The 18,439-nt window shown below is 38.7% G+C and overlaps 1 protein-coding gene across 1 annotated transcript in view; it reads left to right on the top strand.

Annotated features, from left to right (window-relative positions):
• Window positions 1-18,439, top strand: part of SMC2 (structural maintenance of chromosomes 2) — a 349,885-nt gene that overhangs the window by 12,349 nt on the left and 319,097 nt on the right. The window contains exon 3 of the mRNA XM_067137430.2: window positions 14,538-14,699. Within this exon, the coding sequence (XP_066993531.2) occupies window positions 14,538-14,699 (162 nt within the window). The remainder of the gene's footprint in view (window positions 1-14,537; window positions 14,700-18,439) is intronic.

Raw genomic sequence — 18,439 nt, 5'->3', positions numbered from 1 at the left:
GGCTGTTAGGTCAAAGACGCTACTTAAGTGTTTATTTGTAACTCCAACTCTGTATAATAAGTTGGACTACAATTCTTCTACGAGATTATGTACAGTGGATGTGGTGATGCGTACAGAATCGAGATTCGGTAGTGGATGTGTGTTTGAGCACAGAACTGATTCTTGGTCGAGGAAATCGTCGGCCGAGTATCCACTTTCAGTTGCAGAAACCTGAGGCGTTACACCAATCTGTGCGGCACTCGAGAAGAACTCAAGACGTCGATGAAGTGTGTAAATAAGGTTAGGGATGCTCTTCGTAAAGAAGGTTGCATCCGTACGTAGAGAAAGTCGTCGTACTTTTCTCTACCAGAATACGATTTTTGTTCTATAACAGTAGTGAGTGTAGTGGGACTCTTACCTGGAGGTATGTTAAGAAATGTATATATAGTATCAACAATTTTATTGATGGTTTGTAGTGTGTATATTTGCCTTTGTAAATGACAAACGAGTAGGTCTCATCAAGTAATGATTTGGTTGTTGTTAGTAGTGTGTATATTGCCTTTGTAAACGACAAACGAGTAGGTCTCGTGAAGTAATGATTTGGTTGTTGTTAGTGGTGTGTATATTTGCTTTTGTAAACGACAAGCGAGTAGGTCTCGTGAGGTAATGATTAATGTTGGTCGTAGTTGTTTGTACGTTGCCTTTGCGGACGGCAATCAGGAGGGGGTCTCTTTAAGTGATGATTATTGTGGTATTTATTATATTTTTGTTTATTATTTTGGGAGTAAAGTTCTGGTATCAAACTTGCAGTAAATCTTTTTATCAGTGGAGTGAGGATGAACCTGGCATGCTACCTTCATCTAATTTCAGGGGTAAACAGGTATGGTTATGAAGTAAGTTTGGAGCTTCGTCAGCCTGATGACCGTCGCCTTGGGAGAGGGAGTTACTCATTGCTCTATATAGTTATATATTCCTGTAATTGTTTTACAGGTGGCGCCCATTGTCTTGGTATTTATACTTATTTCACTCCGTTCATTAATTATATATATTTTTATTATTTATTGGTAGTCTTCAAAATAGTTACAATTGGCGCCGCCAACGTTAGGCAGAATGATATCCAGACTTGCTATATGACCTTGGTAGGCACATTTGGTCCAGTGTTTTAGTGAGCTTGTGTTAGGAGTTATGTATCGGTGTTGTCATGTTTTGAGTTCTATGTTTTATCAGTGGAATATGAATAATAGTAAGAGTAATAGTAGTGTAATGAATTTGAGAAGGAGAAAAGTGCATAAAGGAAGTATGTCAGTTAATGATGAGGAGAGCAGTTGTGGCACAAGCACACAAAGTTTGATGAAAGTAGTTTTCAGAGTGATAATATGTCTATGGAAAAAGTGTATGGAATTGTAATGGGGGGTGAAGGGGAAGGTAGTGATCAAAATCAAAGTAGCATGGGGGGTAATAATGAGTTTATGAAGTTAGTATTGGAGCAGTTGGCCAAATTGATTGATCAAGGGAATAATTTAAGTAGTCAAATTAGTAATCAGGGGAAGGAATTAAGTGATAAAATTAGTAATGTAGGGGAGGAGGTAAGTAATTTAATTGATAAGCATTGCACGGCAGGTAATGATTGGGGTAGTAGTGTGGAGAAAGGAATTGATAATGTAGGGAGGGAAGGTGATGATTTGAGGGATTTTGGGGGTAAGGAGTGTGAAGAAAAGGAGGAGGATTTGTCGGAGGACCTACTATGTGCTAAAATTGATGGTGATAACACTGTGGTAATTGATGCTCTTTGGGAAGTTGCAGAAATTGAAAAGGAAGTTAGTTGTAAAGGTGATGAAGATTATTTTGTGGAGGAGGAGTCTTTGAGGAAGACATATCATGTTGTAGAGGATGGTGTAATTGAGGAGATTAATGTTGCGTCGATAATGTGTCTGAGTAGTGATGATTTTGAGATTAATGAAACTTCCGTTAAGAGGGTCAAGAGCAACAGTGTTGATGGCATGAATGATGTGCGAGTGGGAACAGCGATGAAAGATAGGGAAGTGGGAGAATTTAGTAGTAATGGTCGGGATCTCGAGTTCAGTGATAGTAGTGATTTCAGGAAGAGAGAGAGTGTGAGTGAAGGAAAGTGTGAGAAGGGTTGTGTGAATGAGATTGAGGTGATTGAAGCTGGTATGTCTGATAAGGATGAGTGGAGGAAAACTGTCGATGCTGTGGGTGAAATTCTTTGTGAAGTGGAGGTTAGGTCACATTTTGTGCATAATGAGAATCATAAGAGTGGTTGTGAATATTATGGGGATTCAGGGTTTGAAGATTTTATGAGGAGTAATTGTGTTGGAAAGCTTTTTGGTATTTGGAGAAAGTTCAAAGAAATTGAGAGTGACAATGTGTATGAGAGAACAGGAGGTCGATTCAAACGTATGTTGAGTGGAATATCTGATGCTGAAGATCGTACGAATGATTTCATTGAAGTGTGGAAGAGTATTGATGAAAGAGGTGCGATTGTGGTGTGTTTTCAGAACAGGAGGGATGTTTTGATTGTGAAATGTATATGTGTTCCGAATGAAAGTCTGTGTAAGTTGTGTGTGAAAGAATGGGAAGAGAGTTTTTGTGTGAGATTGGCAACCATGGGAGATCTACCCTCAGCAGAAGTGGTATCTTCAAAGGTGATTGATTTAGCGAGGCAGAATTTAAGGAAGTCAGCTGATAGGAGAATGATGCAGCAGGGGAGGCATCATGGAGATAGTTTTGAAGTAGGGGAGGAAGTGTTACTAAAGGTTCCACACATTTCATCTGCAGACAACAAAGAAATTCATAAGTTTTTTCAATTGTATCAGGGACCTTATACAGTAGTTAAGAAAGTTGGCAAGTGTGCTTATAACCTGTTGAATAACAAAGGTGACATGATTGGTACACACAATATTAACAATCTTAAGAGGTATGTAAGGTGAAGTATTGTAAGTTCAGATGTTTTGTGTATGTTAAGAAGAATGTGTGAATTTTCTTTAAATCCTGAGTGACTTTGACAGGCTGTGTAGGCTGCTGTACTGAAAAGACTGTGATTTGCTCAGATGTATTGTATATAATCTTCACAAATCAAGGGGAGGTATTGTAACCGTACGTATGTACGATCCCCGAGTTTTTAGGTTAGGAAATTTTCGTATATAGTTTGTTAGGTTAAAATCATGTAATTTTGTTTATTTATAATGTATAAACGTAATATTATAAGAAGAATGTATAGTTAGGGAATATTGCATATGTTCATCATTATATTTTGTATAAATTTCCGTTTGGGTAACAGTCCGTAAATATGGCCTAGCCGTAAGGATTGTGCAACTGGGAAAACTGCGACTATATCGGGAAGGACGGTTGAAGTCAGTTGGATGTGTTGCAACAAGTGGCTTGAAAACACGGGGTACGGCAGGTTGTATCGGTTGAAGAAATGGAGTGAATCAATGTGGACATACATGAGTGGACGGTCTATGTCACATCATATACTCGATAGCCAATGCGAGGGCTTTGTTTTGAGCGAGGTTTGTGTTGACAGAGTGACGCGGGAAGAAGTGCCGGTGTGAGCGTTGCTACCACTAAACTTTTCAGGACGCGATTACCACGTGTAGCAAGCCTATATAAGCATGTACGCGTGTGCGGCAAGTCATTCTGATTCGAACTCTAATGCTGTTTCTGATTGTGTTTCTGTCTCTGATTCTGTGTGTTTCTCACTCGGACCGGCGCGCGGGAGCTACTTTGCGCATAGTCCTAGGCAATGTTGTATTGTTCTTGAGTATCGTTTTCGGAGTGAGCACGCTATATGTTGCTGATGCTAATGAGTTTCTGGCGGCTGTTAGGTCAAAGACGCTACTTAAGTGTTTATTTGTAACTCCAACTCTGTATAATAAGTTGGACTACAATTCTTCTACGAGATTATGTACAGTGGATGTGGTGATGCGTACAGAATCGAGATTCGGTAGTGGATGTGTGTTTGAGCACAGAGCTGATTCTTGGTCGAGGAAATCGTCGGCCGAGTATCCACTTTCAGTTGCAGAAACCTGAGGCGTTACACCAATCTGTGCGGCACTCGAGAAGAACTCAAGACGTCGATGAAGTGTGTAAATAAGGTTAGGGATGCTCTTCGTAAAGAAGGTTGCATCCGTACGTAGAGAAAGTCGTCGTACTTTTCTCTACCAGAATACGATTTTTGTTCTATAACAGTAGTGAGTGTAGTGGGACTCTTACCTGGAGGTATGTTAAGAAATGTATATATAGTATCAACAATTTTATTGATGGTTTGTAGTGTGTATATTTGCCTTTGTAAATGACAAACGAGTAGGTCTCGTCAAGTAATGATTTGGTTGTTGTTAGTAGTGTGTATATTGCCTTTGTAAACGACAAACGAGTAGGTCTCGTGAAGTAATGATTTGGTTGTTGTTAGTGGTGTGTATATTTGCTTTTGTAAACGACAAGCGAGTAGGTCTCGTGAGGTAATGATTAATGTTGGTCGTAGTTGTTTGTACGTTGCCTTTGCGGACGGCAATCAGGAGGGGGTCTCTTTAAGTGATGATTATTGTGGTATTTATTATATTTTTGTTTATTATTTTGGGAGTAAAGTTCTGGTATCAAACTTGCAGTAAATCTTTTTATCAGTGGAGTGAGGATGAACCTGGCATGCTACCTTCATCTAATTTCAGGGGTAAACAGGTATGGTTATGAAGTAAGTTTGGAGCTTCGTCAGCCTGATGACCGTCGCCTTGGGAGAGGGAGTTACTCATTGCTCTATATAGTTATATATTCCTGTAATTGTTTTACAATTGGCGCCCAGCGGTAGTTACAACATCACATGATGTAACGGGAGCATACTTGAATAGAGTTAAATCACTTGGAGAAAATTCCTGGAAATCTGCAGATGAAGGGTTTCCACAAAGAATGTCACTTATTCCACGCAGGTACACAAGTCCGCTAATTTTTTCCAGTATATTTTCTAATTTTCTACACACCCTAGATGCTATTGTTCCTTTTGCATGCTTTAATTCCTGTTCAATGCACTTTAGAACATCTAGTGCATCGCTTAGTTCTGCACCTGAAACTTCCAGTTGCGTGATTGCTCCAGATAAAGAATTAAAATTGGACTTTATGTAAGCCAGGTCCGCTTTTAATGTAGTGCTTGAGAATAAATCTTGAATGGTTTTTATGGAGGACGATTCTGCAGGATCAAAAGACTTCACGATCTTCTCCACGACATCTAAGTTGTTGCAATAGTACACTGCGGCATCAAGCCAAGTCCCCCATCGCGTTATAACTGGCTTGGGAGGTAGGGGTAGTGAAGGTGCCTCTTCTTGAAATTTCTGAACGCGAAGCGGAGCTTTGACAAACACTTTCTTACAGTTCGATATTAATTTATCAACTTCAGGGTAGCTACTTCTAACTTCTTCAGCTGCCCTATGCAAGGCATGTGCAAGACATGTCACATGTATCATTTTCGGGTATAGCATTTTAAGTCCCTTGGCTGCCTTCACCATATACGGAGCAGCGTCAGTTACAAATAGAAAAATGTGCTCTCTCTTTGCCCCGTTTGGCCACAACAGATTCATTGAATTGTCGAAGAGAACTGCAATGGTGGAATGGTTTGTCTTCTCTAGCACTTCACATGTCAGGAGGAATGTATCTCCAGGCCGGTCTTCCTTCAGCGTGCCAACGATCACATTTGCTACATATCTTCCATCCACATCTGTGGTCTCGTCTATTGAAACCCATATCTTACTGTCTCCCACGACACGCCTTATTATATCCAACATCTCTTCATAACAAGGGGTCAGATAGTCCTTCCTGAGAGTAGATTCGTTGGGAACAGGATGCTTTGTATATTTTTCAAGAAACTGTCTGAAGCTTCGGCTGTTAAGTTTCTTTAAAGGGATATTAGACGAAACCATCATCTTGCAGAGATCTTGTGAAAATTGTGAACTCTGGGAACTTGATGTCGGGGTTTCGAATAGCAGACGTTGCCTATTTTCGAGTGCAGAATATCTAGTTCCACAATTCTTATGTTTTACAGTATTACAGTGTTGTTGCACAGAGAAGCGTTTTTCGGCAGTAACTTTTACCTCACACAATTTACAGAATAATATCACTCCATCCGTACTGAATATGTTTTCACCGAACTCGCGAGCAAAACTTCGCAACTTTCCACAAATTGAGACTTTCGTTTTAGGCATATTGAAAGGAAATGAATGACTGAAGCTCCCTAATGACCAAGGTCATTCAGTGTGTTGAAGGTGGAAGAGGGAAGGGGAAGGGGAGGGATAAGAACAATGACAAATAACTGCAGAATTACCTCTGCTTCCGTGTAAACGATTGCCCGGTTTCCAGGAATTGACCCAGCTAGCAAACAATAGCTCCTACCTGTTAGAAACATTCCATATACACTACTTTATAATAGTTCTTCAATAGTATATTCCAGTCTATCCTGAAAAATAATTTCTAGAGCTTATTCTGATTTTTATAATACGAAATTAAAATGAAAATTACCAAAATATGCCGTTATAATGATATTTTGTTGAAAATATGCCATAAAACTTAAGAAAGCCTAAATATGCATTTATATGCCCAATAAAACATGTTTAATTTTGATTATCATGCTTGGAAATGTGTTGAAAATGCAAGACTATAAGATATAATGTTAAGGGAAACAATATGACTGGTCATAGAAATCTGCCCCCTTGTGATCACAATGTTGAAGGATGAGAAATCACATGTTCCTACAGTTCAGGTATGTCCAGTATTTAGTATTCACATGTAAATGATGATAAATATATATATATATATATATAAGCCAAATAGAATTGTTAATGTATTGAATTATAATGAATTTGTACGTGTTCTGCCATCAGTGATGTGTCGTAATACGTCGCGATTCGCTGCAAAATTTCTCCTGATTTTTCACTTTTGAATGTTGGCATGTCTGCATTGTATAATAACATGATTGGTTGGGGTTGTGTGAAAGTTACCTGGACAGGGTACGGCAAGACTACTTATGATTGTCTATATAACAGATAACATGCTGTTATTGCAAACGTGCTAGTGGTATTAATGTGACAGGCAGGACATTAAGATGATTTTGTGGACCATAATCATGTCAGTTAAATCGAGGTCATACAGAGTTATTGTATTTCTAAGATGCAGATGGGTATTTAGGAATGCACTTTCCCTTTATTTTAAAATAGAACTTTGTAGTCTTTTATCGAGTGTACTTCAGAATAAATTTAGTTTTGATACAAGGGCAGATCGGAAAGTAATGCACAATCCTTTTTTTCTCTCCAGGTACCGGTATTGCAGCTGGAATGCTGAAATTTCACGATGATATAGTTTGAAATTTCTGTTACTGAGCATATTTTGTTTTTATGTGCAGCTCTAGCGAGATAAGCCTGAACTGCGAAACAAACATGGCACACATAACTTTTGTCCACGTGTGAAGAGCAGCGAAGTGTAGTTCGATATTTGTGGGCCAAAGGGAGCATACACAGAGTGAAATTTACAGGGACATATGTGGCATGTATGGCGACGATAGTCTGGACCGTAACAATGTCTCCAGGTGGTGTGCATTCTTCCAAGATGCCGTGTGAATCTTAGTGATTCACCACACTCCGGGCGGCTGTTAACAGCTTCAAATCCGCAGAATGTCCGCGCCATTGAGGCAGCAACTTCGATTGACTGGCGTGTTCACTTGAGGACCCTATCGCAGATGTTCGACATTCCCTTTAGTGCGTTGTATGACATTGGTTATGACGTGTTGAAATTTCATAAAGTTAGTGCTCGTTGGGTAATTAAGAACCTGTCAGACAACCACAAGGGCCAGCGAATGATAAGCATGGCTCACTTAACGCATTACACCGCTGAAGCGCATGAATTTCTGCAAGGAATCGTCACAGGTGATGAGTCGTGGGGGTATCACTACGTGCCCGAAACCGAGCAGGCCTCTGTGGAGTGGAAACAGGCTGGTTCCCCAGTACGAAAAATCTTCACAGTGACTCAGTCTGCTGGGAAAGTGCTTGAGACAGAGTTCTGGAACATGTTTCGTGCGTTATTGGTGGACTTAGCTGAACACAGCGTAGTGCTTATGTTCAAATTTTGATTTTTTGTTTTAAAATTCATCTTAGTGCTTAAAATGTGACATTGGAGGTATTTGTTATCATCAATCTATACATATATTGTACTAGCTGATGTACCTGTGCTTCGCTACGGAATTCTACATTGTATGCAGAATTCTAGGTTAGGTAGCGTACGCGTTGTGAGCAAGATTAGATTAAATTGCATAGCTCTTAACGTTACCCTAGAAATGCGATGGGGAATTCACCAAACGTCTTTTATCATGTGAAGACTGGGTTAGGGAATTTTCATTGTAATGGTAGGCAAGGCTAGGCCTGCTTGCCTACCGTCAGTCACAAGCAGGTTGGGGAGTTTTCATTATAATGGCATAGCTGCCAACCCTTCCGATTTACCTGGAAACTTTCCGCTTTTTAACTCGTCTTCCGATTTTCCGATTTATTTTTACTTCTTCCTATTTTTGACCAATATAACCTCCAGTATGGTCAATACTCTTCCCGTAGAATATATTATTGTGTGCTTGTGTAATCTACGCAACGTCATATTCGAGTGTATTTATTTGATGCTTAATTTGGCGAGTGTATCGTCCGTCGCAGTTATATGCCACGTGCTTTTTTTCTTGCAGTTCTCTGATTTTTCCCCTGTCGAACAATGTATGATCTGTTGATCTGTTTTGTATGTGGTAGTTTTGCGTATTACAGTGCAGTTTTGTTCATTCTTAGTTCATGATTTTAATTAGTTGAACGTATTTCAGAAAACTGTGTCGGTGACGGTTTCTGGTATTTTCTCTTCACATTATGGCCACAAAACTTAACAAACGTTATCTCAAAGTGTTCTACCTATAAAACTGAATTTCCGTTCATGTTAGTCTAATAAAGGAAACTATTATGCAATTTTTCCGTGTTTGTTACATTTTCTTGTAACCATTTTTGTGTTTTCTTAGTTCAAGGTTTTAAATGTAATGTACAATTCACCTTGTAACTGTAGATATGGATGATTTTCATCGAGACCGTGGCGCAATGTACGTGATGAAATCCAAGAATTAAAAATAATTCTTCCTATTTTTGATTTCTGAAAGTTGGCAGGTATGTAATGGCAGGCACTGTCTCTGCCTTTTTACATCCTCAGAAAGACTGTCTTAGTGATTTTCCCAACTAAAATGAACATAGGTCGTTACAATTACGTCAGTAGGAATGGCGCGATTAAAAGCAATGCTTTCATATGAAATACTCGATCAAATGAAAAATCACACATTTTCTCACTTTTAACGAACAGTACTACGCTGCCGATGTAACACTTCAAAGTTCCAGAGCTGGAATGACCAAGCCGCAGACAGCCATGATCCGTGAACACTCTTGGTCTTTTTTCAGTGTAGATGGGGAGGAGGGGGGTCGAATAGTGGAGAATCCCAGGGCAAAAACTATGCCCTTTTACTAATCTGTTTCCTAGGAGTACCCGATGAGTCGGGAAATCTCAGTTCACTACACTGGTGGCGGAAAAATCTATCTGACTTGAAGGCTCCTTGTTCACTGCTAATTTGGAATAAAATGAATGTAGAATTTAATAAAATTGAAGAGGAAGAAGCTTTTCTTAATAACCGGCTCTTTTCAGGCTTGAATTTTGAGTTATTTGGTGAAATGTGGTGCTATAATTTGGAATAGGCCTAAATTGTAATTCTAGACCAGGTGAGCCTCTGCTTTAAGTGTGCACACTGCTCATTCGAAACAACGCGTCAGAGTAGGGATCGAATAGCTGGAATTCCATTATGAACCAGTTTGTTACGTACCAGTAGTATCAGAAAATGTATGAACCAGAGGAATGACATGCTAAAGAGGAAAGTTTTCTAACTCCCCAGCTATTTCCCGCCAATATTCAGTCAGGCTGTTATACTTGGTACGCAGCAGTAATCCCATCTATCGGAGTTGAGTGGCAGCATAAGAGACAAAGAACATCACAACAAACAGTGGTCAATGTAATGTTATTGTTGATCAATGTTATGCGCTTTCGATATTGTAGGCCTTCACATTTAGTTTTCTCGTGACTTTGAAATACCACTCTTACTATATTCGGTACGGTAAAATTGAATAAAACGTAATTGATTGGACATTGTGTTCTCTATAACTTTTGTTATGTAGTACTTTTCGATACGACCAATAACGTACATATTTCAAAATTAAATTTTAGGTGCTTTCCCCTAAACTACAATTTCATCCAGGGTGAATAAAATTGTTTATAGCTTAGACTGTAGTTTCTTATTCCCCGACTCTATATACCGATTTTCATTACATTCTGTTAACCCATTTTCTCATAGCTCAGCGTTGATATGGACTTAGCAACAAAAATACAAATTCATGAATATTTCTGTTATCAAGCCAGTACAGTAAAAATGTATAAGACATGAATGATTGGAAATTTAATTCTGTATAACTTTAGTTGTGTAGTATTTATCGATAGGACCACTAATAATATACATAGTGTGAGAATTAAATTTTAGGCCTTCCCCTAAACTATCATTTCACTCAGCGTGAATAACATGATTTATAGCGTAGATTGTAGTGGCTCAATCCCCGACTTTACGGACCAGTTTTCATTAAAGTCTCTTGAGCCGCTTTCTCGTGATGTGTGTACATACGTATAGACAGACAGACAAAACTCTTATTTTGTATATATAGATACCAGCTGATGTACCCGTGCTTCGCTATGGAATTCTCAGAAAGACTGTCTTTGTGGTTTTCCTAACTAAGTTAACTTAGCCATAACAAAAACGCCTGTAGGAATGTAGGGATTAAAAGCAATTGTATCATATAAATACTCGCTCAAATAAAAAACCGCACATTTTCTTACTTTTAACGAACACTACTACGATGCCGATCTAACAGTCCAAAGTTACAATGTTGGAATGACCAGGCTGCAGACAGCCGTGAACACTCCTCTGCCATTGTTCCGTTTAATATACACACTGCTCATTCCAATCAGTACCTCAGGGTAGGGATTGAATAGCTTGAATGCTATGATGAACCAGTTTGTTATGTACCAGTATCAGAAAATTTATGAACTGGAGGAATGGTGTGCTTAAGAAGAAAGTTATCTAACTCCCCAGCTACTTCCCGCCAATATTCAGGCAGGCTGTAATACTCGGTACGACCGGGCGAGTTGGCCGTGCGGTTAGGGACGCGCAGCAGTGAGTTTGCATCCGGTAGGTAGTGGGTTCGAAAACCACTGTCGACAGTCCTGAAGGCGGTCTTCCGTGGTCTCCCATTTTCAAACCAGGCAAATGCTGGGGCTGTACCGTACTCAAACGCCAGGGCCGCTTCCTTTCTACTCCTAGCCCTTTCCTATCCCATCGTCTCCACAATACCTATCTGTGTCGGTGCGACATAAAGCAAATTTTAAAAAACTTGGTATAGGCCTACGGCAGTAATCCCATCTATCGGACATGACTGGCAACAGAAGACACAAAGCACATCACAACAAACAGTGGTCAATGTAATGTTATTATTGTTCATTGTTATGAGCTTCCTGTATTGTAGGCCTTCACATTTAGATTTCTTTCGTCTCTGTGATATTAGGGCGTCTTACGAAATTATTTATAGCGTAGACTGTGGTTCCTCATTCCCCAACTTCACATAAAGATTTTCATTAAATTCTGTATACCCATTTTCTCATGACTTGCGCTGATATGGACTTAGCTACAAAAATACAAATTCATGAATATCTCTGACATCATAACTGGTACGGTAAAAATGTATAAGACATAAATGATCGGAAATTTAATACTATATAAATTTAGTAATGTAGTATTTGTCAATAGGACCACTAATAACACAAATATTTGAGAATTAATTTTAGGCCTTCCCCAAAACTACCATTCCACTCAGCGGGAATAAAATTACTTATGACCTAGATTGTAGGGACTTATTTCCCGACTTTGCATACCGATTTTCAGTAAGATAGGACCACTAATAACATAAATATTTGAGTATTAAATTTCAGGCCTTCCCCTAAACTACCATTATTATCAGCGTGAATAAGATTACTTATAGCCTAGATTATAGCGACTTATTCCCGAACACTACATACCGATTTTCATTAAATTCTCTTCATCCGTTTTCTCGTGATGCGTGTACATGCAGACAGAAATTACGGAAAGTTAAAAAAGTGCATTTCCTTGCTACTATGGATACGACCGATACAGAAATACGATTCTTTTTTAATTCTGAGCAATGTACAAACAAAATCTTTGTTTTACAAATTCTGAGCAATGTACAGACAAAACTCTTATTTTACATATATAGATAAAATAAAGATTTTGTTTGTACATTGCTCAGAATTAAAAAAGAATGGTATTTCTGTATCATTTGTGTCCACGGTAAGAAGGAAATGCAATTTTTTAATTTTGTCGTACTGTGCATCACAAGAAAATGGCTGAACATAATTTAGTGAAACCTGGGTGGAGTATCTCAGACGGTTTAGTCGCGGGCCTCCTGATCCCAACTGGGCAGGTTCGATCCTGGCTCATTCCGATCATATTTGAAGGTGCTCAAATACGTCAGCCTCATGTTGCTAGATTTTCGGGCACATAAAAGAACTCCTGCGCGACTAAATTATGGCACCTCGGTGTCTCCAAAAACTGTAAAAGTAGATAATGGGACATTATTATTAATTTAATGAAACCACGAACCTACTACGCTGGCATAGCGGGGGGGAGAGGTGCCACGTGGCGCGTTCCAGGTGGCGGGTAGGGGTGTCCTAAGCGGCTTTTCGGCGGACTTGAGGGAAATGAAATAACTCTCGCGGACCAAACACGCTGCCCCCTGCGGGTGGGGGATGCACATGTTGAATACACCTGCAGTATCCCCTGCCTGTTGTAAGAGGCGACTAAAAGGGGCGACCAAGGGATGATTGAATTAGGACCATGAAACTACTTTTGATTCGTACCATCATGCAGGGAACACCATGGGTTGCTTGTACTTGCGAGTAGTACCACTAAATTAGGTACGAAATAGGTTTGTGATTAGTTGCAGTAAAAAGCCTGGCCTGGTGGTTTCCAGTACCCGTGCGTCGTATCCATGTGAGCAACACCGCGGGTCTGGGCGTAGCCTGTGAGTTGTACCGCTATATGAGCGACACTGTGGGTCAGCATTGTCTGTGATTGGTACCCACTATGTGAGGAACACCACTGGAATACCGGCGCCCGTGACTAATACACCTAGGTGAGGAACCTTACCGGTTTGCGTTGGCTATGAGTGCTGCCATTGTGTGAGAAACACCATAGGTCTGCGTTCCCTGTACGAAGTGCAATACTTGTGAGTAGTACCAACTTGTGTGGAACACCGTGAGTCTTCGCTACTTTTGATTAGTACCCCAAAATGACAAATACCATGGTTTTACTTTACTTGCGACATGTACCATTCTTTGGGGCTTTAGATGTGGATTTAGCATCCTTTCAGACATCAAGCATCATTGTGCTTATAAGTGGTCCCTTGGTCAGTAATACTCTAATTAACTACCTTCTTTTTGAATCTGATCCACTGTTTTTTGTTTGTTTGTTTTTTTGTTTTTTGTTGGATTCATGTCCACTACTGTAGTGCAAAGTAAGGAAATGTGAGAGTGACTGATAAAGTTGAACATTTATTTTCGCTTCTAACAGCCGAGAAATGTTGAGATCGAAAGCTGCAGAAAAAAGAAAATGTGTAGTTTTAACCATACAAATTAAAGTTAATTTAATCGAACGGTTGAAGAAAGGTTAACTAGTCTCAAATTTATGTAGCATCAGAGTTCGGTGTGGGTGTGACAACAGTGCGGGACCTAAAAGAGCAAAGTGTTGCAGTTTGCGGCAAGTTCTGACAGATGATATAGATGTTGATTCCCATAGGGAACCTGAAATATTTGTCCCGAGTGAGTAAATTTATAATACCAATATGAATGGTCCGTTATTGGACATTATAAATTTTCCAGCTAACTCATTCCTGGTTGCCAGCATTTCGCCCCAGTGTGCTAAGTTGGGCTCATCAATTGGTAAATAGCACACCCACCATGACGCATGGCTAGTGCATACCTTGGAGGCCACCGCGTAGGCTACTTGGAGCCACCGGCACTGCCAGTGCACTGTGAGTGACTTTGTCTCAAATATATTGGTACGGGTATTGGTATTTATATTGGTATTATGAATTTAGCTGAATATTTAATATGTATTGTTGTAGCTTTGACTACATTTTGGTTTTAAAGAGGGTTTAATGCACTGCATTTTAAGGTTATACCGTATGTATTTTATGTACTGTAAAGTCCATTAATATTAGTAGTATTGATTATCCATTTTTTTAAAAATTAACTGTTCCCCCTTCCCGAGCATTAGAACGGATAATTGAGGTTTTACTGTATGTGAACAAAATGACTCTCGCCCACATTGCTCTGAAATGCTTTTCTTCTTAACATGCATGTGACATCAAGTTTTGTTTCAGGTTGTTGTCGGTGGTAAGAATAAATATCTTATTAATGGAACCAATGTTCAGAACAAACGAGTACAGGATTTATTTTGTTCTGTTCAACTCAATGTCAATAATCCTCATTTCCTTATAATGCAAGGACGAATTACCAAGGTGTTGAACATGAAGCCTTTGGAGGTAAGTGAGAATTTTCATGTGTAATATTGCTAATATATTTAAATATTTTTATGCCGTATGAGTTTGTACAGGATGGTATTTCCAAGCTTATCTGTAGATTCCTGCAGCCTGCTGGCTTAAAATGAGTGGTACTTTCCAGTGACTTGCAGCGGTAACGCACACAGATGATAACTTGTTGATCCAGCATGTCTGCCGACAGTAAGCTGATGTAATGATCGTGTGCATCTGCTCTTTGCTTCATAAATGATTGATTTTCTGTGATGGCTTATTAACAGATGATTGAACAGTATATTTTTGTGTGTTGCAGATTCTTAAAGCACAAGTCTACTTGTGTAGTAAGAAAGAAATTTCATTATGAGTTTCCTGATTCGCAAGTTCCAACTCATGATGGAATAAGAAATATACCATATTTTTCGTGTGTTAGACCCCTTTTTTCCCCCCAACTTTTACAGCCAAAAATGTAAAGGGGGTCCAATATGAGAACCTCAAATTTTGTACGGCGAACACATGACTTCTAGGGTAAAAGGAGCTATAAATTGTACATGTAAACATTATACACTATCCTTTAACAAACTTATGAATGTATTTGAGTTATATTGGCTATTTTCGCCAGGAGGCAGTATTTCTAAATGTAAAAGGACAATAAATTGTGAACATGACTTTTAGGCCGACATGTAAAGTAAATATAGTCCATTTTGTTACCAGTACTCATATCACATCATTCATTACATCTCATTAATTCCTCTGATGAGGTTGGCGTCAGGAAGGGCATACGGTCGTAAAAAACTCGCTACGAAGATTCATCTGACATACTCGACCTCGTAGAGGAAAGGGATAAGAGTTTTGTATTATCATATTATGCAATATTGATACAAAAGAACTTAATGGCCAGTCATTTGTCTCTGTCAGTTGAGCAGTAGGCCTACCACACAGTAAACCTGATCACTGCTTTCATTTGAATTATTGTCTTGCGCTGCCAACTTCCCGGCTACTGGCGTCTTCACTGCCATCTCGTCAGCCATTCACAGCAGCACTGCAATCGAGAGCATACGAGGTCCTGTCCTTCTGAACCTTTTAAAAATAGTTTTGTTCCCGACTATAGAGTCTAAGCAGTGTGAATCTATACCCAAATGGTTTATGGAGATGGTCTCTTTATCATCAGTCTTTGTTCGCAGCTATTTGTGCAACAGATCACTGTTTTACGTTATAATACAAAGTTTGCGGGTGGTTGGTTCGATGATCTTCATGTAAAAAGTAAAATAAATGAAATGGGGTGCTGAAAACCTGGCACCATCCCTATAGCACTCTTGCTGTGAATACTGATTTGTTAAGCAACACACAGCCTGTTTCAATATTCACTCTGATTGCATCACAAAAATTGAGCAAAGTTTCATTACTGCTGCATGACTTGAACTTTCACAGATGACATATAGCGTCAATAAATGTGAAAGTAAGAAGAAAGTTCATGTGACTAAGTCTGTAATGGTGTTTAGAACATGTTTAGCCTAAGTAAGCATAGATCAAAATTTGTCAGGTTTTTTTTTTTTTTCTTTTTTTTTTTTCTGCCTTGCAACTTTTCAATAGATTATTTATTGTAACTGAATCTCATGTTTACTCTTGCCAGTTTTAATCGTCCGCTGTCTGAGTTGACTTGATTTGAATGTTCCTCGCTGAGCGCTCAAGCGGAGTGAACTCCTGTACTTTTCCATACGCAGGCGCTTCTTTGTGCTTGACCCTGGTACTGACAAATGTGGAAGCATACCTACCTGAAACAAATCCCAAAATGTATCTCAAATTAAACAGAGGCAAATAAACCATCAAATAAGGGGGTCAGGTGGATCAAAGGTACTTAAAAATACAGACAATAGAGCTGATCTAAAATTAGAAAACCAATTTAAGGAGAATGATTTTTTACTTAGGTCAGTTGATATAAGTAGAATTACAATCTGAAGGAATCTAATTACATTAAGGAAAAATTCAAATCCAATCCTGAAGAAATTACCAGGGTACCCGGAAAAGCACAGGGGAATAAAAGTCCAGAAAATATACAGGGAAAACACAGGGACATAGCTTGTCACGTCAAAATTAAGCTTTCTGTCTAAGATTGGGCCCAGCAGAATGATGAGTGAGACTGATATGTAGAATAATACACCACTGAAAGTCAGTGTTAAATATTTAAGTCCATCTTGTCGATAAAATAAAAAGTTACTTAATCTATATCGATAAAATGCTCTTTAACTTGTTTCTTTTAACGTGCACAGATTTTTAAAACCTATCCATATAATTTATATAATGTAGAGGTGCTAATTATTATGAATTGCCTAAAATTATTATGGATTTTGCCTCACTATTAAGGAAAAATGATTACAGACAAGCAAAATTGTCACAGAAAAATTCTACAAAGAAAGGAATGTGTCAGTGGGGCTTCTTTCTATGCACAATAATTGACCAGTGTACATATTCAAACAACACTTCCATTTGCTATAGGACTTGGGATCTTATTCCTGAGTTTCAGAACACTAACCCATATGCTTCTGTTTAGAAACTAGCATGCTTATTTGTGCCAATTTCATGAATAAGGTCTCTGATGAACAAAAGCATTAGTTTGAAGAGTAATCGACTGATGGTTTGCTGTGATTAATGTAGCTCATTTTTGTTCGTTGTAGTGTTTCTAGGATTACGGCTAACCCACTACACAGATTGGCACTTCATGATAAGGTGTAGCTTGTTTGACTTATGGTATATTTATTTTGAGTTCTTTTGAACATACATACATGCCATTGTAAGTGTTCATGCAAAACATGTTTCAGGAGGGTGATTCCAGAGTATCTGAAACATACTCGTGTGTCACTTTTAAGTACCATGTCCCACTAAATTTAATGCAGTGAAAACTGGAATATCCCAGGGAAAAGACAGGGAAAATAGATTTAGGTTACTAGTGGGCAGCCTGATTATTCTACAGTAAATAAATATTAAATTTTAAATTAATTTAATTTTGCATAATGTGCATAAGTAGAGGACATTACCTTAAATCTTAAGCACTTTCACAGAATTTTGTCAGAGATTTCTCTGCACTTACATGTCATTAGGTGATATCTGTTACATGGGTTACCACAAAGTTTGCATATGTATAGTTCATCTGGTTGATGGTTGATGTCTCTCGTGCAAATACGGTGGTGAAAACCATGAACCGCAAAGCGCATCATGATGTGTCTCGGTGTATAATTGGCTTTTATCCATTCTCTATTGAGCATTGCATCTGTAGTGTAAAATTTAGGAAATATTTCCTCTCTTTTTCCTTGTTTATCTCAGAGTAGACTCTGGAATGCTTTTGTTGATGGCAGGAATAGGTCATCACTTTACAAAGGAAATTTAATATGTAGGTGTTGAATTGGAGGACATATTAAATTTCATTTGTAAAGTGAAAACCGTCAACACGGAATGATTCTAATATCTTATAATGGAATAGGTCTTATCTCAAATCCTCAATGTAGAAGGATACTCTGGTGAGTACATATGCTAGGCGTGAGGGTGTATGCTTTGAAATACAGTATAAGGCCTTTTTCAGGAATCTTGCTTTTAATGGTTTGATTTCCTTAAGGTTCTACTGAGTTGGTCCCAGATTAATGTCAAACCATATGTCACTATTGGTGTGACTTTCAACTTAAAAATTTTAAAGCATTATTTAATGGGAACAAGAAATATCAATACTATGGGTGGAAACTGTATTTAAAACTCAA

The sequence above is a fragment of the Anabrus simplex genome, chromosome 1, assembly GCF_040414725.1.
Source record: "Anabrus simplex isolate iqAnaSimp1 chromosome 1, ASM4041472v1, whole genome shotgun sequence".
Taxonomy (NCBI): Eukaryota; Metazoa; Arthropoda; class Insecta; order Orthoptera; family Tettigoniidae; genus Anabrus; species Anabrus simplex.
This window is presented reverse-complemented; position numbering and strand designations above follow the sequence as displayed.